The 24,656-nt window shown below is 53.0% G+C and overlaps 1 protein-coding gene across 18 annotated transcripts in view; it reads right to left on the reverse strand.

Annotated features, from left to right (window-relative positions):
* Window positions 1-24,656, reverse strand: part of NFASC (neurofascin) — an 89,929-nt gene that overhangs the window by 16,805 nt on the left and 48,468 nt on the right. For 7 of the 18 annotated variants that reach the window (XM_071578731.1, XM_071578726.1, XM_071578729.1 and 4 more), the window contains 15 exons: window positions 24,467-24,633; window positions 23,779-23,926; window positions 23,058-23,182; window positions 22,225-22,260; window positions 21,443-21,544; window positions 21,160-21,357; window positions 19,855-19,925; window positions 18,665-18,887; window positions 16,307-16,422; window positions 14,970-15,174; window positions 12,334-12,456; window positions 11,617-11,790; window positions 9,588-9,602; window positions 2,108-2,359; window positions 107-223 (listed from right to left, as the gene is read on the reverse strand). In XM_071578731.1, the coding sequence (XP_071434832.1) occupies window positions 107-223; window positions 2,108-2,359; window positions 9,588-9,602; window positions 11,617-11,790; window positions 12,334-12,456; window positions 14,970-15,174; window positions 16,307-16,422; window positions 18,665-18,887; window positions 19,855-19,925; window positions 21,160-21,357; window positions 21,443-21,544; window positions 22,225-22,260; window positions 23,058-23,182; window positions 23,779-23,926; window positions 24,467-24,633 (2,072 nt within the window). The remainder of the gene's footprint in view (window positions 1-106; window positions 224-2,107; window positions 2,360-9,587; window positions 9,603-11,616; window positions 11,791-12,333; window positions 12,457-14,969; window positions 15,175-16,306; window positions 16,423-18,664; window positions 18,888-19,854; window positions 19,926-21,159; window positions 21,358-21,442; window positions 21,545-22,224; window positions 22,261-23,057; window positions 23,183-23,778; window positions 23,927-24,466; window positions 24,634-24,656) is intronic. The other 11 variants (XM_071578730.1, XM_071578728.1, XM_071578734.1 and 8 more) reach the window with 9 other exon arrangements.

Below are 24,656 nucleotides of genomic sequence, written 5' to 3' on the forward strand. Positions count from 1 at the left end.
ATCACTCCACACACAGTGGTTAGGGAATGGTCTGCAACCATGGGAGCTGGCAGGATCTCTGATGGCACCACCACCCTGTAGAGTCCCCACGCGATCTGATGCTTACTGGTGATATACTTAACCACAAAGTCAGTTCCTGCAGAGTAATTGTGGCTCCAGGTGATGTTTGCCCAGTTACTATTAGCCATAGCTCTTATGTCCCATATGGACGATCCATTGGTGGCTGGTGGACAGGTTAGAACAGGAGTTGTTAGTATTTTGGATTATAATGAGACCTCATCTAGCAGCTGGTGCTGGTAAAACCTTACGAGATAAGTCCTGAAGTCAGAGCTTTGATCTCAGCCTAAGGGTACCTTGTCTTTGCAAGAGTCTCAACTCTTTTTGGGGGGGAATTTTGGGAGCAGAAGCTCTTTGGGAATTCTTGAGTCCAACTGTACTCAGCTTATCTCAGGAGTCTGAAGACTCGTGTGGCACATCCCTGAGGATCTCGGTGGGCAGGGAAATGGGACTAAACTCGTGCCCAGGTGGATGTGACAGACACGTGCATGAATGCACTCAGCCTCCCTGGCACAGCCAGGAGCAAAGGCTGGGGGAGAGCCCTGTCATCTGACTGGGGCTGGAGGCAGCCAGTGGGGCAATGAAGTCACTCGTTTCTGATGTTGAAGTTAAGGGTTGTTGACGTTGCTTTGGAGAGCGGATGAAGTTCATTTCTGGGGAAGTGGAGCAAATCCTCCACTTCAGTGTGTGTGTTCTGGTGGTGCTGGGTAAGTTACACCTCAGGGGGGGTTTATTATTATCATAATAATTATTATTCAGGGCATGGCTCATGTTTTGATTTGACAAAACACAGATCAATAACTGCAGTCCCTGGGATGAGGCCAACCATGTGTGGCTTTCAGGGCACTGCGAGGACCTGGCGCTGTGGGGTGACCTCAGATCCCTCTCACACACTGTGCTGCCCCCCCACATCAGGGCTCAGCCTCTGCCCTCGTGTCCCCAGGCTGGGTGGGGACACACACAGTTCCTCCTGCTCTCCCATCTCCCTGCTCTGTGCCTCACCACTTCATTACCTGTATTCAGTTATGTTTCCCCACGTAGTCACTTGACAGTGACCTGTTGTGGTGGGGCTTTGATGCTAAAACTGGGGTGTCAGGTGGAGGAAGGACCTCCCAGCACAAGGTTTTGCTGGGTTTTCACAGTTCTGAGCTAATCTTAGGCAAGAATATAAAGAAATGGGTCTGAACTGAGTAATAGAATCATCTCAGATCGGTTTGGGTTGAAGGGACCTTTAAGTTCATCTGGTTCCACCCCCTGCCATGGGCATGGACACCTTCCACTGGCCCAGGTTGCTCCAAATCCCATCCAACCTTTAGATTTTGGTTGCATTCCTGGCTCGATTCACTTTTTAATAACTAAATATAACTAACCAGAATTATTTATTAACTGTAGACACCATTATAGCAGCGTGTTAAAAACAAGGCTCAGGGAGATCCATCTCTGGATCTGCTGATACAACACACTAGTTGGGAATATGCCCCATCAAAGTACAGTTTGATCATCCTGCTCTGGCTGATTGCTTGGGAAGTCTACCCTGACCTGGCCAAGCCCTGGCTCCCACCCAGGTGCTGTAACTCCCCCCCCCCCCCCCCCAGCTCTCCTGTGGGCTGGGGCACTGCAGAGAGCAGGAGCACAAACCCAGAGACTCCTATAAATGCTGACAGGTCTCGGAGCCAACAGCTGAGGTGCTAAATTTGAAGTGACATCTCCTACAGCAGTACCAGAACCCCCTTTTAACGGCACTGAGATACAAGATAACACTTGGGAGAGCTTTGTGGGGTTTTCCACCTCCTTCCCAAACACTCACCCAGCATCACAACACCCCAGGGAGGGCTGTGTGTTACCCCTGAGACCAGGAGGGTGGCACTCAGTTCCCAGGAGCCACTTATGCCCCCAGATTGCTGAGCCTGTGCCACCTCCAGCTCCTCACAAAGCCACCCCCAGAGCGTGGGATGCCTCAGGTTTGCCCTGTGCCCACATTGCTCTGAGTGGGATGTGGGGAAGGTGCCAGCTGGGTTAGAGGGGTTAGAGGAAAAGGAAAGCTCAGTACCCAACTCCTGCTTTGTGGTGGCTGCTGGAGCCCTCTCTGCAGCTGCCGTGGTGCTGCCGGCGGTGCTGGCGGCCGTGGTGGTGGTGGTGGTGGTGGTGGTGGTGGTAGTTGTGGTGGTAGTAGTCGTGTCAGTGGTAGATGGGGCAGTAGTAGTGTCGGTGGTGGTGGTAGTGGTGTCGGTGGTGGTGGTAGTTGGGGTGGCTGTAGTACTGGTTAGCTCCACTGGTGGAGTTGGAGGCGTCCCAGTTGCAGCTGGGAGAGGGAAACACTGACTTTTGATGTCTCCTCGGGGCTGCCCTCGCCCTCCCCGGCACTGCCCACGCAGGCACATGAGGGGAGCAGGGTGGCACAGCACGGGTGGGCACATGGGATGGGAGGGAGGCAGCAAATCCCGCTGGGAACACAAGGCTGAGCTGCCTTTCCCATCCCTGTCCCCATGCAGGGATGGCCATGCACCAGCTGAGGGGCTGGGGGGCAGGAGGGGGCAGCAGGAGGGGGGTATCCCCAGAAAGCTGATACCCCCAGACAGCTGCTCCTGTGCCCCCAGTCTGATGCCCACCCAGGGCTGAACGACCTGCTCCTCCTCTGCCTTTGCTCTGCCCCAGTACCCCCTCACCATCCCGGGCTTAAATCCCACCCTGTGGGAAGGTGAGGGGTGTTTGGGGAGGCACAGCCTGTCCTCACCCCCCATTCCCCAGCAGGACCAGGCTGGGAGCGCTCAGGGCTCCCTGGAAAATGAAATGGGATTTAGCTCTTAAGGAAATACACTAATCCCATTTGTCGTGGGCCAGGCAAGCCACAATTACATTAATTCAGCTGCCCCTGGACAACACCTCCAGCATTTTTGAGCTGCCAGTTCAGCCTGAAGCTTTCCAGCTCCTTCCACCCTGGCTGGGCTCTGTGCTAATGCTGCTGGTGATGGAGCAGCTTTAGCATTAAGGTGGATTTTAGCTCGTGGGCGAGTGATGGATGGTGCTTTGCCATCACTGCCCCTCAATATTTACATTTAAATGAAGATCCAGGGGTTGCTACACCTCTCGCTGTCCAGGGGGAAAGTCTGAGCAATTTGCTCACTAAACAGCCCCCTGTCCATGCCCCACCTGGGCTGTGTTTCCAAGGGAAGGGGTAAATGTGCCCTTTTAATCCCTACCCCCGAGTGTGGGTGAGGGTCCCACTGAAGGGGAGGCTTTGCCTTGGACCTGAAAAGCTGCCAGTGGGAAAAGCAGCTGAAATGTTACTTCAAATACCAAAGGTTACTGAGAGGAGACCTGCCCCAGGACGCTCACATGAAATTGTATTTACTTACTCTTTCTGCAGATCAAGGGATTACAAATCCCTCTTTTAGGCAAATGAAACCAGCTATTATAAATATCACCCACAAACAAGAATAGCTCTAGGAAAGTACTTTAAAAGGAGTCCCAGAACCAAGCCAGGGCTTGCTTTCTCACCAAGCCCATCCCCGAGGAGACCAAACCCCTAAAACCTCAGCCCTGCCAGGCATCCAAAAGCAGAGAAGAGCAGGAGGTCGCTCAGTCCATCTCCCCACTGCCCACAGCTGCAATAGAACCACAGTTACAGCATGTCCAAAACCCCAGCCCAGCCCAAGGGATGCACCAGCAGCAGCCACAGCCCCCCCAAAACCTGAGCCCAGCCCCAGGTGAACCCCAAGAGCAGCCACAGTGATCCAGCCCAGCATCCTCCCCAGTGTGGTACCCACAGCAGCCCCCCCAGCCTCATGCAGCCCCCCAGGAAAGCCCCCCATGCACAGCCCAGCCCTGCCCCAGACCAGAGGACGTGCTGGGGACAGGGAGGGGACACAGCCTGGGTGGGACATGGCCCAGCTTTGGCCTGGGGAGTAGCAAACAGGGCGTTTGCTGGGCTCGGTTCCTTCCCCCTCAGTTGCTGGTGAAGGACTTTGCAGTGCTCTGAGGCTGCTTTGAGAAGTGCCAACATCCATCTCTGGTGATGCACAGAGGGTTTGGGGAGGTTAAGAGATTGGTGTCACTGGGTTAATGTCCCCATTAACGTGATTGAGCTGCACCTCCTCGAATGCTTGGCCGGGTACACAATCAAACAGCGCCGGAGACACGGCTTATTATCAGCTAATGCAGTCTCAGCACTCCCCTGTGAATCCCTGGCTCCTCTGGAAGGAAAAGAAGACCCCAAAAGGCCCCCAAGTAACTTTCTGAAAGGCAGGAGCTGCTGGAAAACCTGGTACAACCTTCCAGCTTCCAGTCTCCTCATCCTTCCTCTGCTACACAGCCCCTCCCAGGCCTGTCTGCATCGCCCAGCACTGCTGGAATGGCTTTGGCAGAAGGAGAGATTCAGACTTAATGCTCCTCTAGAGCTCAGATGGGAAAAGATTATCTGGGATAAGCCCCAGCCTCGCTATCCCTGCACAGGGGATCATCTTGAGTGTTGTGTTCAGTTCTGGGTCCCTCAGTCCAGGAAAGAGATTGAGGGGCTGGAGCGGGGCCAGAGAAGAGCAACGAGGCTGGAGAAGGGACTGGATGTGGCACTGAGTGTCCTCTGAAACACCTCCAGAGACAGAGAATCCACCACTTCTCGATCCAACCCCATTGTGATGACCAGCCCAGGGCACAGAGTGCCCTGAGCTGGTCATCACAGTGGGGTTGGATCAAGGGTTGGACTTGATGATCTCAGAGGTCTCTTCCAACCCAACTGAGAAGAGAAGAGCAACGAGGCTGGAGAAGGGACTGGAGCACAAGTGCTGTGGGGAGAGGCTGAGGGAGCTGGGGGTGTTCAGCCTGGAGAAGAGGAGGCTCAGAGGTGACCTCAGCACTGTCTGGAACTGCCTGAAGGGAAGTTCTGGTCAGGTGGGGGTTGGTCTCTTCTCCCAGGCACTCAGCAATAGGACAAGGGGGCACGATGGGCTCAAGCTCTGCCAGGGGAAATTGAAGTTGGATATCAGAAAAAAATTCTTTACAGAGAGAGTGCTCAGGGATTGGAATGGGCTGCCCAGAGAGGGGGTGGATTCCCCATCCCTGGAGGTTTTTCAGCTGAGCTTGGCCGTGGCACTGAGTGCCATGATCTGATAAAGGGACTGGAGTTGGACCAAGGGTTGGACTTGATGATCTCAAAGATCTTTTCCAACCCAACCCATTCTCTGACTCTGTGATTCTGTGTATTCCATGCAGCCCCACACGTGGGCAGATGAAGCTGCAGCACCAGCAGTGTCCTGGATGCTGCCCTGAGTGGAGGGGTTGGCACCAGGTTGACTGGCAGGGACTCTGGGCAGGATGTGCCCACCCTGCCCCAGCTCTGCAGTGGCTCTGGGGGAAGTGTCCCCAAGAGCAGAACTGTCACATCCCATCAGGACAACACCAGCTCACTCCTGAGTCCCTGCGTGACATCAGGGAGGGGCTGTTGGCACTGGGGATAAAAATCATCTTGGCAGGCCCAGGACCAGGTGAAGAGTGGGACTGGGTGAGCTGGAGAGCAGGATCTGAGAGCGGGGAGGATGGGAAGGCACTGCAGCCGAGCAGGGCTCCCACAGTCGGGGAGGGGGATTTAGTCCCTAAGCTGCCCCGGGATGCAAAGCTACGGCCTCATTAGTGTTTAAATATGAAATGGATGCGGCAGAAAAGCTCAGCTGGGAGATTTGGGGCAGAGAAGATAAGGGGCATTTGCTGGGCTTTGAAATGCATCCCCTAATGAGAGCTGGTTTCGGCGTGGGGGGAGATCAAGGCGGGCTTTGACAGAGATCAGAGCGCTCCGGAGCGCCCCGAAGGAAAGGGGGGAGACCCTTCCCGGGGCTCCCGGGGGTCCCCCAGCCCTGCCCACCACGGCAGGGCTGCTTAGGGAGTGCCAGCTCCCTGCTCCCAAGGGGCAGGGGGAGCTGGAGGGCCAGGCTGGCATTCCCAGCACCGCTCCTTTGGAATCACAGCCACCCTCCCAGTCCTGCTGCAGCAGCCGGAACATTCCCGGGCTCTGCAGAGCAGCTGGAATTGTTCTCCTGCATCCTCACTCGGGGGCTTTGGCAGCAGCTGCCTCAAGGTTAGGAACAGGACCGAGCATTTGGAATTCGTGGGCTGGGGAAGGGTCGCTGAAAGCAGGGAATGCCACTCTCCCATCCAGGGGCAGAGCAGCACCTGGAAACCAGCGATGGAGCAGCTTTATCCCAGTCCAGCAGAGCAAAACCAGCAATTCCCAGCCCTGCTCCCCCCCCGGCCCAGCCCATCTTCCTGGAAACTCCAAACCCACCACTCAGCCCAGTAATTGCCCCTCTCTGCCAGGCAGAGATGCTTTTTCTGCCAGGCAAGATGCATTATTTCCTCTCGGGGGCTGCAGGGCAGGACGGGAGGGGGAGATGGGCTGGGCTGGGGACAGGGACGCAGCAATTAAGAGTTTCAGTAATGAGAGATGCTGAGCTCTTTGCTGCTGCTTTGCTCCCGTGACTGCACCAGGAAAAAGGAGCTCAAACCTGACACAGAAAAACCTGTTTGAAGCTCAGATTAGAAAAAAAAAAGCAAAAACCAGAGAGGGAGAATCATAAAAGGGGGTATTTAAAGAGGGAGGCTCTGAGGAGAGGACTCGACTCCTGCAGTAGTTCAGTGAGTAGCTCCATTTTTTTTAACAAACTGCAGGAAAGAACCCACATCTATGTTGCTCTTTAATTATTTAAAGTGCTTTTAATGTGTTGTTACACTGTAGTGATGACTTTCCCTTGGGTGTGTCTACAAAATAATTAGGCTTGGAGAAATTGGATTAATTTTTCATGATTTTTGATGATTGGTCAAATACGTTTTCAGGGATTTATTTTTTGCTTCTGGCCCGCTCAGTTTTGAACAACGGGAGGAAATTGTGAAGTCTTTGCCATAAAGTGCCACAAATCTGATGTGAAAAGATAAAGAGACTCAAGAATAGAAAGGGGTGATTGAGCAGCCTCCAAAAGAGAGGGGTCAGCAGTTCTCTCTGTTCCTAAAATGAACAATGGGATCTTTCTCCTCCAATTCCTAATTATGGAACAACATGAAGAGAACAGAGAAAAGTCATTTTTTTCTCTTCAACTCCAAAACCAATACTCTTCATGGTCCCTGATGATGTTTTCCCACACACACGGGTGGGAGAGGAACCAGTTTTGATTTTTTGTCACTCAGAGCATAAATAAGAGCCTTTCTGGATGTCTTTTCTTTACCCTTTGTTGGGTCTGGGTTAGGAAGGGTAAAGCCTTTCCTAAGTGGAAGTCCCAGCACTTCACTTTGATTTCATCAGCCTGGTCCAGTTTCCTGCCCACACAGACCAGCCCTGACCCTGCCTGTGCAAGGCTACCCCTGAAAAAAGACCTTTTTATTCTCTTTTAGTGCCAGCAGCCCATGGCAAAGAGCATTTTAGAGCAATTTAAGACAACTTTCAGTGTGAATCCATAAAAATCCACCAAATCTAGGTCAGTGAGCAGAGCTGGGAAAGGTCAAGCAGCGTCTCACTGCAAGCAGGACTTGTTAGGAAGAGAAGCAGCTCTGGAGCCAAACACTGCTCAGATTGTGCAGCAGCTCCTGTGCTGTGGCCTGAGGAGAAATGACATCCAGCAAAGAGCAGGACAGGGATGGGAAAAGGATCTTCCCGTGGTGATTCTGCCCCAATTCCCTGTGCTGGAGGATGCTGAGAGGGCTGAGGCAGCTCTGAGTGACCTACTGCTCCCCTTGCTGTTCTCAGGCCACTCTCAGCTCTGCCCCATCTTTCCAATTTACTGTTTCTCCCACTGGAAGGTGAAAAATAGAGGGGTGGGCTCTGTACTTGGAGAATTCTCTTTAAATAGCAACTGATTCATGTGGCTTCTGGTGGGGTAAGAAATGAAGCCTGAACTGAAAGGATGCTGAGGGATAAAGAGATCACTCCCTGTTTCCAAAGTCCAGCAATATCCAGTGCAGGCAGAAAAGCACTTTAGAAGGTGATCCTGATCCACAAAGGAAATCTGGATTCTTGTGGATGAGCTAAACCCTGGGTGAAATAGAAGCTGTGGCAGCAGAACAGCCCTCCAGGACTTGGAAGACAGAGATCCTCTAAGCCAAAAGGTTCTTTGTGTCCATTTTCAGGTTCCCACCACCCAAAACAGACCAATCTGTTACCCCCTTTTCTTTTTTGTTTGGAAAAGAGAAAAAGACAGAAGAGGAAAAGAGGAAAATATTGACATCTCTTCAGAATGGAAAAAAAATGCAAAATAATACTGGGTGGAGACATCACTGCAACAAAATGAAAGGAGGAGAAACACCTTTGAGGCAGGAAAGCAAAACCTACAGGTGCAGAGAGCAGGTCCTGCACTTGTATCCCTCGGGAAGAGCCTTCCCTGGGCAGCTGTTCCTCCTTGGGCAGCTCCAGGGCTGTGCCCAGCAAAGGCAAAGCAGGACCTCTTGGAGAGCCCTCAGTGCAGGGAAACCAGGGCTGGGGCTCCACACACAGCAGGAGCTCTGGGGGTGTTGGGGGTGGCTGCACCCCCTGGCAGTGCCACCCACCCCTCTGAGCTGGGAGCAGGCGGTGCCACTGCTGGAACAGCACTCAGAGGGCATGGGGTGTGTGCAAAGTCCCCTCTGCAGCGTTGGGACGGGGTGGAAATCCTTCTCTGGGCACCAGGAGTGGCACTCTGGGCTTTGCAGGGTGGCACTGGGGGGTTGGTTTCTATGGGAACAGGAGGAGGGGCTGCCCCCCTCACTGGGAAAGGTTTCTCTCTGCTTCTTTACCACTGCAGGGAGAGCAAGGAGGGCCAAGCCAGCAATAGCCTCCATGCAGACATGCACAGCTGTGGCACAAACATCATCCTTAACCCTTTCAATGGGCACCTGGCAGCAAAAGGATGCTCCTGGCACAGCCCTGGCACAGCCCTGGGGAGGTGAGTGGCTGGTGGTGCCCGTGCATCATGAACAGCCCTGTGTGCCCAGGGCTGGCAGCTGCTCCACTGCAGATTCCTGGGGGGAAAAATCCACCTTGAATCCCACAGGGCAGAGCTCAAGGGCTGGATGGGCACCACCAAGCCAGGGCTGGCTGCAAATATTCTGCATTTTGCAGGGTGGGGATGTCAAGGCTTCAAAAGGGAGAGGGTTTTGTGAAGAGCTGGGATTAAAAACCTCTTCAACAGGGCAAAAAAAAGCCCTCTTTAACAGAGCAAAAAATCTTCTTAATAGAGCAAACCCCCTTCTTTAATAGGGGGAAAACCCTCTTTAATGGGCACCTTGACTCTCCTTTGGGCTTGTCCAGTGTGTGGCCACTGCAGTGTTGGTGGCTTTGGCCATCATTAGGAGGCTCCTCAGCCCCTCTCAGGGGGGTTTGATCTCTGCAGACCCCGCTGTGGGACCTGCCCTGTCCCTCCTGCCTGGGGGGGTTTGTGTTCCCCTGCCAGCATCTCACGTGCCCAGTTTGGCCTCCTGAGGCTTCGCTTTGCCATTGAAAGGGTTAATGGAGCTCATGCTTAATTGGCAGCACAGAAAGCACCTCGCCCCATGCCTGTTACCTCCGGGTACGGTACCTGGGGTTGGTGTGGCTTCGAGGGCAGCGCCCGGGGCAGAGAGGGGGGACGAGAGAGCAGGGAAGAGAAAACACAGGCAGAGATAAAACAACCAGAACACACCAACAGGACACTGGGGACACTCAGCACAGTCACCAGAGAGCTGAGAGAGGGGAGTGAGGGCATCAAACACAACCTGGCACCCTCCTGCACGTCGGAGCTGCTGGCACAGGGCACAGGGCAGGGATGCCCCCTTGGAGACCATGAATAAACCACACCAGGTAACACAGCCCAGGTCAAGCCCCCACCAGCCTGGGGGTCATTAAGCCAATGCTTGAGCAGGAGCTTCGATCCAAGCCCAGCAAGGACGGGTCCTGGTGCTGAATTTCACCCTGGTTTTCCCCATTGTAGCTCTCCCATCACCTGCTCCTCCTGTCCCGTGAGGGTGTTTGATTTAAACTGCTCCAGGGAAGGAGTGTGGCAAGCAGAAAACAACCTCTGGAAGCATTAATGGCTTTAATGTTCTTCATCTGCTTATTTTCTTTAAATTCCAACCTCATTCTTGGCATAGCTTTGCAGCAGGTGCCTCCCCATCACAGCGGGCACTCCGAGCTGCTCATGGTACCCACGTGCCTGGCATGAGTAAAACTCACCCCTGTCATGTTATACCTCGTGTTTTGATGGCAAATTTTGCCACATTTCTGTAACTTGGCTGTAAATAATTTTTCTTGCTGCTTGGTGGCCAATGCTTTGTCCAGCAGGGGAGCATCAGGTGCCACACGTGCACCCCAAACCCTGCAGAGAGGGTACCTGACCTTGCCACCCAGGTGTAGGCACCACCTGCTCTTTCCTGACACAAATCAATTAAGCTTTACCCACCCCAGGAGTTGGTTCTGGCTGTTCTTTCACTGCTCACTGCCAACAGTGCACAGAAACAAGCCCAGCAAAGAAACAACAAGAAATATTGACTATCACCTTCAATCCAACTCCTGTGCTCAGCAAAGCTCCTCTTTAAAGCCCCTCTCATGATTTCCAGGGTTCATCTTGGCTGGTTTCCCCCCCCCCAGCCCCATCTCCCACTCTGCTGCATCAATTAGTGCTGCTGGAACCCACCTAAGAGGTGTTGGGAAGTGCTTCATTTCCACTGGGTCGGAGCAGGAATTACTCTTCCTACTCAGAGCCATTAGTTGGGGAGGGGGAGATGGAGGAGAGGAGACAAAGCCCCCATTAAATCAGAGCACTAACCCAATCATGGGGCTGTTAGAGAAGGATGAAGAGAGGAAAGAGCCGCCTTTTGTCTCCCCACGTTCCCTCAGGGCTCCTGAACTTTCACTTAGTTTGATGAATGTTCCACAATGGGCATTTTATCTGGTTATGAGTCTGAGAGTTGGGGCTTCACTTTGAAGGGCCAGGGCAGCTGGTGCTGAGGGGGTGACTGGGAGGTGGCAGCTGCTTCACCCCCTCTGAGCCACCTAAAAGCCCCCCACATCTGCCCCGTATTTACTGAGACAGCAGAGGGGCAAATTAAATCACCTTCAGCAGGGGCAGAGCAAGATCACAGAAGCCCAGAATGGTTTGGGATGGTTGTGATCTTAAAGACTATCCTGTCCCACCCCTTCCCATGGTCAGAGACACCTTCCACCAGGCCAGGTTGCTCCAAGCTCCATCCATCCTGGCCCTGGACACTTCCAAGGGCAGCCACAGCTTCTCTGGGCACCTGTGCCAGTGTTTCAAACCCCTCTGAGTAAAGAACTTCTCCCCAGTATCTGACCAAACCCTGCCCTCTGGAAGCATAAACCCACGATGCCCTCCTGCTCTAGGGCATGTGAGGAACTCTCACTGCTTGGGGGGCACCACGGTGACCTCCTGGAGTCCCCCAGTCCCTTTGTAGTGTTTGTGCTGCAGCACTTGGCCCTCACCAGCCCCACCTCTGCAGCTGAGCAGCTGCACGGCAGCCACTGCCTCGCTCTGTGCCCCACGGGCTCCCCTGCCCAGCCTGTTTGGCTCTCCCGTGCCCCCCGGCCCCCCAGGCCCTGGCACAGGCACATACCTTCATTCAGCAGGGCTGGGGACTCCTCCACCAGGGGCTCTCCCTCGCCCACCTGGGTGCGGGCGCGCAGCACGAAGCGGTACCGCGAGATGGGGTCTGATCTCTGCAGCGTGAACCGCGTCTGGTTGGGAGAGAAGTTCTCCACCACGGTCCGGCCCGTCTTGGTCCCGTTAACTGGGGAGGAAAGGCAGGGCAGGGGGGTTTGGGCTGGGCTCAGGAGTGCTCTGTGCTCCCCAGCTCATCTCCTCACCCCAGGACCACCCTGCACCCCCGTGTGTGCTCAGAGCTGTTGTTGCTGTTAAACACTCCTGGTCTGGGACATCCTGGAGCTGCTGGTGGGCACATCCAGGTGGGCAGAGAAGGCTCTACTGCCTCAGGTATCATGTGGGCTCTGGGACCATCTTCCACAGCAGGAGCTTTGGGTGAGCACAGAAACTGCTCAGACTGTGCTTAAGGGTCTCCCTAAATCAGAGATGGAACTTCCTTCCCTTCCATAACCAAGGCTGGAGAACTGCTGGGCACCCCCCACCTTCCCTGGGCAGCTCCATGTGCCCAACCCTGTGCCAAGACCCCTCTCAACACCACCAGTTTGTCTCATCTTGGAAATCTCCAGCTCCACTGGAGAGATTCCTGTGCTGGGTGAGGAGGGAATTAACAGCGAGGCAAACACTGAAGGACTAAATCATTACCACTAAGAGGGTACCATGTGGAACGTACAGGGCTGGTATCTAAGGCTGTATCCTGTGAGGACTCCATTGGGATGCTCTGGGTGATCCCACTCCAGGTTGATGATTTCCAGGTTTGGCTGCCGGATTCTTAAGTACCTGGGGGCACTGGGCACTTGGGAGGAGGAGGGAGCAGGGAGAGAGGGGGAGAAGAGAAAGCACAGGAGAAAACAACTGGTGAACACCTGCCAGGCTGACCCACACCCTGGGACACTCTGTGACACCCACACAGACAGAGCAGGGGGCAGGAATGGGCTGAGAGGGAACCTGTGCCAGAGCCCAAGTGCCAGCCTGGGGTTCCCAGCAGAGTGTGAGCAGGAGCAGGACCCAGAGCAGCTCTGCATGCAGCCCCTCCCCACGAGCTGGGCCATGCTGGGCACCCCCAGGGATGCCACAGAAGGTGCTGCAGCTGAAGCAGAGCTGAGACACAGTTCAAGCCCCTCTGCTCTATGTTGTACACAGAGTTTTTTACATCCCCCACCCAGCCCAAGGTTTTCATCTCATCCATTTCTCTCTCAAAAGCACAAAAAGCAGCTTCTCTTATCACAAAGTGCTGTCTAGAGCTCTGCCCAGGGAGCTGCTGCTCCTCTCCAGGGGTCCTCACCCTGAGGAATGGCTGGGTTATCACTGCTTGTTCAGAGCTAGCAAAGGAAGGAAAGAATTATACAGTCTTGAATTCAATTATTCTCCTGGTTGACTCATAATTGCGGTGTCTTAATTGGGGAAAGAGCTTGGCTTGCTGATCTGAGAGATTAGGGATGTATTTATTTTTAACCAGCAGTTGTGTCATTCAGTCTCCTAAATGTCAATGTGTAGTCAATAAAAAAGCTCAGTGGTACAGGAAAACCAGAAATCAACATTTTCCTCGTGACAAGGGTACAATCTGCTGTAATTGTTTCAATTAATGCCACCCACAGAAGTTTAAAGCCACCCCAAATATCTGCAGCCACCCCAAATCCTGGGTCTTCAGCACACACAACTCTCACAATGCCCCTGACTGCAAACCCAGAGGAAATGAGTCCTTCCTTTGGAAACAAGCTTTGTTAGGGCTGATCAATAGAAAATCCTTAGAACATGGAGACAGCACCCAAGGAAATGTGGAGGAAGAGGCAGGGCTGGGAGGTGCTGCCCTTGTGCAGCAGGGATAGGATGGAGAGGGAGATAAAGGGGAACATCCCACTGTATTTTGAGAGGACATTTGTTTCTAGCAAAAGATTTGCTTCTAGCAAATCTGCCCTCGTGTTTTTGCAGCATTCTGTGCCAAACTCTCCCTGTGCTGTTGGGAGAGTCACTGCCAGGCTCTGAAAGTGCAGCTCCAACACAAAATTATCAGCGTGGCTATAAATAGCCCCTGTGACAGCAGGGAAATGAAAGCCTCGGGTTCATCCTTGCCACGAGCTCCTCCAACAGAACAACGAGGTGCTCCTGCCTTGAAAAGCTCCACGGAGGTTTTGGGGATGTCCTTCCAGAACAAAAGAATTCAGCTTTATTTTCCTGCCTTTTCCAGAGCAGGAGGAATCCACTCACTGCCCTGTCCCCAGCCCACGGCACGGGGACATCATGGGGACAATCGAGGACACAGAGCTGTGACTCCAGAGGGGATTTGCAAACACTCCTCTTGCTCAGCCTAAAATCTACTTGCTGATGTGTGCCAAGGGGTTTATTTGGCTGGTGAGAGCACCAATAGCCAGCTCTGGGTGTAGCTCAGAGGTGTCCCCTGCCCACTGCTCAGAATTGGTACTGAAAAGTTGTATTTCCTTAAAGAGGAGTCTCTGCAGCAGTGGGAGAAAATCCTGGGATTTAATCCACAAGAGGAGAGATTCAATCTGTGAAACAGCTCTGGGTGATGCCCTTGGGTTGGAAAACCAAATTAAAGTTCAGGGCTTGGCATGTTTTGGTGCTCTCAGACCTGGGGGAGGAAGTGAACAAAGGCTGGGAGAGGGAAATATTGCTGAGAGCTGAGACCAGGAATGCAGAATTCCGAGAGCACGAGGACATCTGGCAGGAACCAGGAGTGAAGAAGAAACTGTGCAAGACAATCCAGCATTTGTGCTGAAACTCTGCCTATCTGGCATAGTAAAAAGAGTGCAAATGTGGAGGACTAATGAGCATGAGAAGCAAGAAATCATTAACCAGTTGAAGATAGAATACTAATTAATAAGAAAACCAGGTAACTTGTAGGCAACAAACACTAATTCCTTTGGGGTTTGTGTATATTTATATGTATAAATATTTCCTGTTTCACAGAATCACAGACTGTTCTGAGCTGGAAGGGACCCACGAGGATCATCGAGTCCAACTCTTAGTCAATGGCCCACCCAGGGGATTGAACCCCTGACCTTGGTGTTATTACAGCCAAGTTTTAACCAAGTTAATCTCACATTTCTCTCTATTCTCTCTTTCCATAGTGTTTCTATGCATAAATATTGAAAAGTTTGGATGATTGCTGTGCATACAGGTGGAGTTACCTCAGGCTGAACCAGGTGCTGTCAACTTTCCAACCCAACAACCAGGAGTTCATTCCCTGCTTTTCCATGACAGACAAACTCAAACTTCTCCCTGAAATCCTCGTCGTGGGAGCCCCCAGAGCATTCCCAGCAGGACTTTGCCAAGCCCCTGGGAACGTACCTCCTTCAGGGGTGGGGAACTCCTTGAGCTCACTGCGGGGCCCATCTCCTCGGCCGTTGGTCACCACCATCTCCAGTTTGTAGTTGCTGAAAGGGAACAGCCGGGACACAATGCCCCGGTTTCTGTCTCCAGGAAAACTCACATACTGCCGTTTCTTGGAGACCCACAGGTTCTTCAGCAAACTACTGTCTCTCCAGAAATAGGCCTTCAAGAAACATGCATGGCAAGTGAAGCTTTTCCCATGGAAATGCAAATTTTTATATATATATATATAAACAAAGAGCAGCACTTTGCCTTTCCAAAGAGCAGCTCAGAAGCTTTTTTAGAGCAATTAGTGAAGCTCCAGGTCCCACCAGGTCAGGGTGAGACCCGAGGAAGAGGCTGAGCAGGGGGTTAAGTGCTTACCAAAGGACACAGAGCAAAACCACTAAGCTCAGACCTAGAGCTGCCTCTGGTTCCCAAGCATCAAACATCAAGTGATTCTCCCTTTCCACCCGGAGCACAAGGAAAGGTGGGACACATCCAGGCACAAAGGAAAGCCTGGATTTGGGAAGCCTCCCATTCAAAGCCCTGACTGCAAATCTTATTTCATGCAGAAATAAGATTCATTCAGAAAATAGACCAGAATAAGAGCAGAGGCAGAAAAATGAGAGCAGTGCCCAGAGGATTATTGGATTTGAGGTGTTTGCAAGACATGTGGTTTTGTCTGAAATGCTGATAGAAGGGCCCTGCTCAGACTTTTGCCTGTTCTGAACAGGGCCCACCCTCTGTACATAAATATTAGTACTTTACCACAGCAGAAAGTATTAGATATTAACAGAAACCCCAAAGCACAGCAGGATCCAGACTGTCCTTAGTGGCCAGTTAGTACAACTCGCTGGGTTTAGGCTTTGCAAGGGTTGATGTCCATTAAAAGACGATGTAGGAACTTTGGGGATGACACAACAACGACCTTGTTTGAGGTCACTCCCCCCAGAGCCACCTTCCTGCGGGGGTAGGACCCCCCAGCCCCACTCTGGGTGCACAAGGGCAGCCCTGTTTGCTTTGAGCACCCCAGATCCTGCAGGGAGACTCTGGGAAGGGCCATCCCAGCCCTGGGGCAGCAAACAGGAGATGTCCCAGTCCCATCCAGGCCCCACAAAGGGCAAACCAACCCTTCCTTGCTGGTGCTGCTCCAGAACAGAGCTCAGCCCCTCTGCTCTGCACCCAGAGCAGCCAAAGTGTCCTGGTGGCCAGAGCAGAGTTTTCATCATCCCCATCTCTGGCAGCTCCTTCAGGGAATTTTAGAAGGTTAGATGTGTTACAGGTCAGTGCCCACGAGGTTTGGGGTTGCTCACTCTGTACTCCTTGAGCTGTCCCTGGATGGTGTCCAGGTGCACTCGTGTCCAGGTCAGAGCAATGGCTGTGCTGTTCAAAACTCTGATCCTGACGTCGGTGGGCGCAGCCTTGGGGTCTGGGTGGGCACGGACAGGGCAGAGAGGTCAGGGCAGAGAGGTCACTGGGTGGGCAGGGACAGGGCAGAGTGATTGGGTGGGCAGGGACAGGGCAGAGAGATCACTGGGTGAGCAGGGACAGGGCAGAGAGATCACTGGGTGGGGAGGGACAGGACAGAGTGTTTGGGTGGGCAGGGACAGGGCAGAGAGATTGGGTGAGCAGGGACAGGGCAGAGAGGTCACTGGGTGGGCAGGGACAGGGCAGAGAGATCACTGGGTGGGCAGGGACAGGGCAGAGAGATTGGGTGAGCAGGGACAGGGCAGAGAGGTCACTGGGTGGGCAGGGACAGGGCAGAGAGGTGACTGGGTGGGCATGGACAGGGCAGAGAGATCACTGGCTGGGCATGGACAGGGCAGAGAGGTGACTGTGCCCTGCAGGACCTGGGGGTCAGCCAGAGGACACACAGACACCCCTCTGCCCTTGCCAGGGTGATGCAGGTGACAGCTCTGCCTCCTATGGGGAGGGAGAAGATTTAAATCCTATTTCACCCACTCAGCCATCATAAGGATGGTGTTTCACTCCTCCAAGCACTGTGATGCAGTTCCTACCAGGGCTTCCTGCTGCCAGGAAGGGTCTGGCTCCCCACCCTGTCCCAGGGAAGGGTCTGGCACATCCAGCCCCCTCCTGCCTCACCCAGCCACTGGCAGACCCCAGAGGTCCCAAACTCCCTTATTTCACAGCCATGGATCTGAATTTGATCCAGTTGTGTTTTACCTCCTGTTCCAGCTCACCTGCAGTGTGTAGAAATCTGCAGTTATTTGTGAAGTAACTCAGACATCACAGGGCAGAGACTATTTTATAAGGGATTTTTTTGTGTGTTTTTAACCTGTCCCAGCCCTCAGGTACAGGCAGAACACGTTTGTGTCTGGGCTGTGCTACAAGAGCTTTGTCTCCCTGATTTAACACACATATGGAGGCTTATCCAGATCCCCCAAAAACTCTAAATTATTACATAAATTTTTAAGAGAAACTAGAAAAAATATCCTTGTAGTGCACAGAGATGGCAGAGCCATGAGCTTGCAGAGCTTTCCCAGTAACAACCTCTCAGCTGGACCCAGCTTTGCTCCAGCTCTTTCCCTGATTCCCACCTTTTCTACCCATTTTCCTTCCCCTTGCCCTGTTTCTCCAGGAGATGCCCAGCTGGAGGATGTGTTGTCTGTGCCATCCCAGCCCCAAAATTGCAGCTTTGCTTCAAATTTCTGTGCCCTGTTTGTGCCCCTTCAAGCCTGGATTTGTGGGTTCTCACCTGGTTTATCCACCTTCCTGCCTGGTAATCCTGAAGTCACACACAAAGGGACCCCAAACCACAAACTAATATATTTCTATAAAAACAAAGCAGTTGGCAGCAAACCACGTTCTCCCAACAGGAGAAGGATAATGGGAGCTGAGGGCCTCAGATGCTGCAAGCACAGGAGGTGATTCCCAGCAGCCCAGGAAAAGGTGAAAAGAGAATTCAACAATCTGGTTGCTGCTCTGTGTGACCAAGGCAGAGCTTTAAAGGATGATAAGCTGAGCCAAAACAGGAGCCCAAGCTGGGGCTTAGCTGAGGCTTTATCAGAGAGGCACAAGAATCCAGTGCAGGGTGAACTAAGGACCTTTTGGCCATTCATAAAACCTCTGATCTGAGATGAACTTGGTGCTCTGCAGATGTCGGGGCAGAAAATTCAATGCCACTGATTGGAACAGAGCCAGAGTCCATCTGAAGTGAAATCCTGCAGGTTTCCCCACTCCAGAGTCCATCTGAAGTGAAATCCTGCAGGTTTCCCCACTCCAGAGTCCATCTGAAGTGAAATCCTGCAGGTTTCCCCACTCCAGAGTCCATCTGAAGTGAAACCCTGCAGTTTCCCCACTCCAGAGTCCATCTGAAGTGAAACCCTGCAGGTTTCCCCACTCCATGTGCTGTTGGGGTATCACAGAGGGCGAGGGACAGGGTGGGTCACTTGGGTCACACTGGCAGAGCCCAGAACAGCATCGAGGCCAAACCTTCCCTCCAGTCATGGAATGGTTTGGGTTGGGAGGGACCCTGAAGCTCATCCTGTCCCACCCCCTGTCATGGGCAGGGCCACCTTCCACAAGCCCGGGTTGCTCCAAGCCCTGTCCAACCTGGAACTGGATTTTTGTGCCAAATCAAGCTCTGCCCATGCCCTGGGCACTGCCCCAGGTGGAATCCTGCCCTGGGCACTCACAGCCCTGGTACTCACAGTCCTCCCCAGAGTAGCCAATGTAGGTGTCGGGCTCGGGGGCTCTGCCAAAGTCGTTCTCTGCCTGCACCTTGATCTCGTAGGGGACGTAGATGGGCGTGTTCCACACCACGTGCCGCGGTGCCTTCACCGTCTCGTTGTGCCAACTGCCCCGGGGGTCGCGGCGCCGCCAGCGCACGATGTACCTCAGGTTGGGCCCGTAGGCTTGGGTGGCGTTCAGGGGCTTCAGGGACCGAAACAGAGAGAGACAGTGAGAGCAGGGAGAAAAAACAACTGCGCTTCTCTCCAAGGGGCTCCAAAAGGTCCCGCTCAGCCGCCGGGTCTCATCTCATGTTCAGGCAGCAAATCTCAAAGGAGGTCAGGACTTGTGTTCCCAGGGAGAGACAGACCTGCTTCTTGTCCTCTGGAGCCAAGGCAGGACCAAGAACTCCCAGAATCCTAAAATCCTGGAATGGCTGGTGCTGGAAGGGACCTTAAAACTGATCTTGTTCCAACCCTCTGCCATCGGCAGGGACACCTTCCACTAGCCCAGGTTGCTTAAATATATTATATTATTTTATATTATATATAATAAATCAAATATGTACATCATTTAGACTGCACACAATGTATATTCCACATGTATTCTCCTTGCATTCCAGTCTACATTCCCACTGCAGTTTCAGCCCTCCTGGCAGCTCGTGCCTTATTTGTGGATGACACCTGCTGGTACAAACAGAAAGCAAGAGCTGCTCTGCAAACCCTCCACACCACGTAAGGAGCCCATCCCTGTGATGACCCTTCCTGACTTCTGTTATCCAACACTTTTTATTTGATTTACATCACTGCAAATTTGGGGTTTTAATCACAAACCTCTTCTAGGCACTAACATTGGCCTCTCATGTATCTTCTGCTTTTTATTTCATCAGAAAATGGCCTGGGTTGGGAAGGAACTTAAATATCATCTGTTCCCACCCCCTGCCATGGGCAGGGACACCTCCCACCAGCCCAGGGTGCTCCAAGCCCTTTCCAAACTGGCCTTGGACACCTCCAGGAATGGGGCAGCCACAGCTTCTCTGGGCACCTGTGCCAGGGCCTGCCCACCCTCCCAGCCAAGAATTCCCTCCCACTATCCCATTCAACCTGCCCTCTGGGAACCCTTTCCCTTGTCCTGCCACTCCAGGTCCAAAAGGCCTCAGAGAAGAACTCACCGTCCAGGTGATCTCCATGTTGTTTTTCTGGGTCCCTGCACCTTGAACTCCCGTTGGGTTGATTTCAGGGCCTGAAATTCACATTGTCAAAATAAAATAGGTATTTTATAATGTTGAAAATGACCCTCTGAGTGGTTAAAAACCCTTTCTCCGTGCAAGCCAGAAGTACTTCCGAGACAGAAGTTAATGGCCTGATTTTTCCAGAAGTTCCCATTCAGGTTAATGGAACATGAGACTCTCAGCACTCTTGAAAACCAGGCCATTTATTTAGGAGGCTCTTTTTTTTTTCCCCAAATGTCCTAAATCTTTGAAAGGCAGCCATTGAGAAGCTGCCCCAGGAGTCGAGTCTGCCACTCAGAGCCCTGAACCACGACCAGCAATGTTGGGAGCCAACACTAGATGCCAGCAGATGCTGCAGAAATCTCTGGGCAATGGGTAAATGAAGAAGTGCAGCAGAACTCCTGAGCTTCCTGTGAATGCCCTACGTGAGTTTTCCCGAGGATTCTCCAGCAAACAAAGCACTGGGCAGAAAAACTGAAGACCTGAGTCCTGGATGTGGATTGGAGCCTGTTTCCTTCTGCATCACAGACGGGTTTGGGTTGAAGGGACCTTAAAGGCCATTCAGTGCCCCCCCTGCCATGGGCAGGGACACCTCCCACCAGCCCAGGTTGCTCCAAGCCCTGTCCAGCCTGGCCTTGGACACTTCCAGGGATGGGGCAGCCACAGCTTTTGGTCAGCTTTGAAAGTGGACGATGAATGGCAATTTGGGGACAAAGTGCCTTTTACTAGTGGTTGGTTTGCACTTGAGCCTAATTTTCCAACAGACTCCTGAGCTTCCTGTGGTCAGAAAGGATGAAAAACTTTCTTTAGAAAGCTCCTCTTGTGAAACCAGAGTTTTCCTTCCAACAGATTCTCCTGGAGCGACCTTGGCACGACTCTTTCCGTTGGAGTTTTGCTGCTTTGCAGTTCATCAGCCACAGGCTCGGGGGGTTGATACAGAAAATCACCCTCCAGCTCATTCCCTCAACTGTGTGTCACAGACTCAACCAGGTTGGGAAAGACCTCCGAGATCATCAAGTCCAACCTTCTGACCCACCTTGTCAAACAGACCAGGGCACTCAGTGCCACATCCAGTCCCTTCTTGGACTCCTCCAGGGATGGCGACTCCCCCACCTCCCTGGGCAGCCCCTTCCAATGCCCAGTCCCTGTCTCTGTAAAGAAACTGTCCCTAATGAGTAACCTAAACCTGTTTCTGGGGTCACACACCACGAGGGCAGGGCGAGGGGGGTGCCAGGGTGTACTCACGTGCCCCGTTGGTCTGGTAGCGCTCAGAGGGCACGCTGGGCGAGCTGCTGCCCACGTCGTTCACCGCAATCACCCGGAACTGGTAGTTGACATAAGGAGAGAGGCTGAGCACGGCCGAGTTGACGCTCCCCGGGTACCTGGAGTGGTCGTGCCATATTCCTGGCTGCAGACGGTCCTCCTCGAACTGCACGATGTAGTCTGGGGGAGAGGGCGCTGGGTGAAGGGGTGGGCTCGCAGGGGGATCCCCTCCCTGGGCAGGGGGTGGGTGGTGCTGAGGCCACACCTGTGATGGGGCTGTTGTTGTCATCGCCAGGGATCCAGGTGAGCTTCACACTGCGCTCCTCCAGGTCCGACAGCTCCAGGTCCCGCGGCCGGTCCGGCCGTTCTGTTGGCCGAGGAATGACACAAATTGGGCTGGGATTGTCCCAGGAGCTGAGAGTCCCAGTCCCCATCGCTGCTCCCTGGCTGTCTGCACCCCACCCCTGGCAGGGCAAGGGCTCTGGGGCACAATCCATGCCCTGCAGCTCCTGGTGGACCTGTGCTAATTGTCCTTGGAACCCTCCCTGTCCCTCAGCACTGGTGGGGGCAGCACCAGTAGGGGCTCAGCATGGGGACATCTGGCCTGACACTGTGCAAAGAAATAGGATAGAAAGGGCATAAAACCTCAGTGGAAACACAGACTTGTTGGAAATTCCCTGGACACAATTCTGGTGTCTTTGTCTGCTCACAAGAACCACTTTGTGCAATAACAGGAATAAATTGTTTCCAGGTAAAGGTCAGGGGATTCAACAGGATTTTTTCCTCCCATCAGGGCTCATAGTATTCAGGTAGAGGTGAAGTGATTCTTGCACTCAGGAATTGGCAGTTTGGGACAGAAAATGTTGTGGCACAGAATCTTTCTACCCACGGCCATCTGGCTGGGTTTTGAAGGACAACTTGGAGAGGACTTGGAAGCATCAGCTCCCAGGTTTTTCAGCTGCTGGACTTCTCTGCTGGTGTTACTGGTGAGGCAAACCAAAATCAACTCAGCAAATCAAACAAAGGCAAGAAATTAGTGCTGATTACCTTTGGGTAACTCTGTGGTACGGTTAGCAGAGAGGGCTGCAAGGTAAGACAGTGGTTGTTAACAGGGTTAGTTCAGTCATTAGGCTTGGGGGGGCCAAAGGAGCACCTGGCAAATACAAAGTTACACACACACAGTTACAGATTTGGGAAGGAATCGATCCTGTCTGGGGAGCAGAGCAGGCACATCCTTCCCCCAGAGACCTCCAGCTCTGATCATGGTTGGAACACACAGCCAAGGGGAACATCAACCTGATATGGAGTTAATGAGGTATTACAGGGAGAGGAAAGGATATAAATCAAGCCCAGTGGAATTATTATTAGGGATCTGGGATTCATGGTGCACTCCAGCTGGTGGAGGGTATTGTGGTGGCACTGCCAGGAGTCTGAGGTGACCAAGGGCAGGGGATGATAAATCTGTGTTTTCCAGGGAAATCTCACAGTGAGCACAAGTGGGGAATGGGCTTGGCCTGTCCCTCCCTGTGCTGCAGAGGGACACGCAGGGCTGGGGGCAGATGGGTCACCCCCAGAGTTGCTCAGTACCCCAACACCCCCTTCATTCACTGCCAAATTTAGGACTGTTCTTCCACAGGGGGATATTTTTGGATGTATGTAATAACTACTTCTATTTTTTTGCTCTCAAACACAAGTTTTTTTTGACTCCAATTCAGCGCCTGTGCCTGAGATGAGGCAGCGCGTCCTTGCCGAGTCCTGCAAGGGAACAACTGCTCTGCCAGCACCTCCCTGGGCAGCCAGGGGACAATGTGGTGGGCAAGACCCTTCAGCCTGACCTTGAGGTGGGTCCAGCCCTGAGGTGTGGGTGGGGGCAGCTTTACCAAGCACAGTGAGATAGGCCTTGGCAGAGTCCTTGTCCAGCTCGGTGCTGGCCACACATGTGTAGTCCCCTTGGTCCCTCTCAGCCACGCCAAATATCGTCAGCCCATCATCTTCCTTCTTCATCCTTCAAGAAAACCATAATCACACAACTGCTCCAGGCAGCAGGATGGGGGCTGACAGTTCCCTGCCAAAACACAGCTCAAGGCCCAGCCAGAAGAGGAGAAAGTCTCTGGTCTGAAGATTTTATCAGCTCAGGATGTGTTGAGTTATTCTGGGAAACCTCATTTCCTAAGGAATCAGCAGGTGTGCCCTGCTGTGTGTCTGGGGGATAATCACACATTGAGGGGAACAGCCAAGCTCAGGCTCCTGCCCTGGGATCAGATCTCACTTCTCCAGAAGGGAGTCAGCGATGGAAAGGAAATTAAAGCTGCACCAGTCACAGCAGATAAACATTCATTTGGAGGCAGGTTGTTATTAACTCACTCATTTTATCAAGATGTCCTGAAACATCTCTAAATAAAACCCACAGCAAAGTCCTGATTTACTGATAGATCAATTGCTAAGCCGTGTCTGTTGGAAGGGGCCAGTAAATTAAAGGTGGCAAGAACATCAAACCTGCCTAGATGGCAACTGGGTATTTACCCCTGTTATCCCTGAAAGGTTCTGTGACAAGCCCAGCAATCCTGGGAGGGAAGATGCAGGGAAATGGCAGGCACAGACCTGTTCCCCAGGTACAGGGGGGCATCGTCCTTGAGCCAGGTGACCGTGAGCCGCAGCGTGGGGTCGTGCCTGACGCGGCAGTGCAGCCGGGGCACCGTCCCCCTCTTCACCACCTGGTCCTCGGGCCCCCTCACGATCCTGGTGGGGTCTGGGGGGGCAGCAAGGCAGGGTTAGACCCCAAAGTCCTGGCTCTTGGCTCAGGAGCTCAGTGCAGGTTGGTGTTACTTGGAAAGGACACACACATGTTGTGTCTGTCCAGACTGATGGATGAATGTTCTATGATAAAACTCAATTAATTTTACAAGCCATTAATTCATGATGAACCTTTAAACCCCCCCCCCCAGCTTTCTAAGTCAGCAATCAGATCTGCTGAACAGGCCCTGGCAGAAACAATGCAGAAAATGTTTTCTTGTCCTCAGTTAACCCTGAGGAACACTTTGTTTTTCTGCTTGCACTGCTGATGGCATCTCCCAGCCCCAAACCCACACCAAGCCCTTCTGCAGCTCCAGCAAATCCACAGCCTTGGGGTTTTCCAGCATTAAAAGGGAATTTGTGCCATTTTCAGGATTGCAGCTCAGTCACAGTGCCTGTCCTGCTGACACACTGGAGAGCAAACCCAACTCCCCTGGACTAAAAGTTTCAGAGGATCCAAGAGACCCTTCTGACCCAGAGCCCTTCATGCCCCTACCTTTGACCTCCAGGCGAACCTGGGCCTCTGCCTTGCCCAGGATGTTGGTGGCCACACAGGTGTAGATTCCCTGGTCCTCCTTGCGAGCCATGAGCATCTCCAAGCTCCCGTTCTCGTAGGCCTTGTAGTTGCCTCCATCCAGCGTGTTCCCCTGGCCGTTCTTGAACCTCACAACACCACAGAGTGCTGA

This window comes from Pithys albifrons, chromosome 28, assembly GCF_047495875.1.
Source record: "Pithys albifrons albifrons isolate INPA30051 chromosome 28, PitAlb_v1, whole genome shotgun sequence".
NCBI lineage: Eukaryota > Metazoa > Chordata > Aves > Passeriformes > Thamnophilidae > Pithys > Pithys albifrons.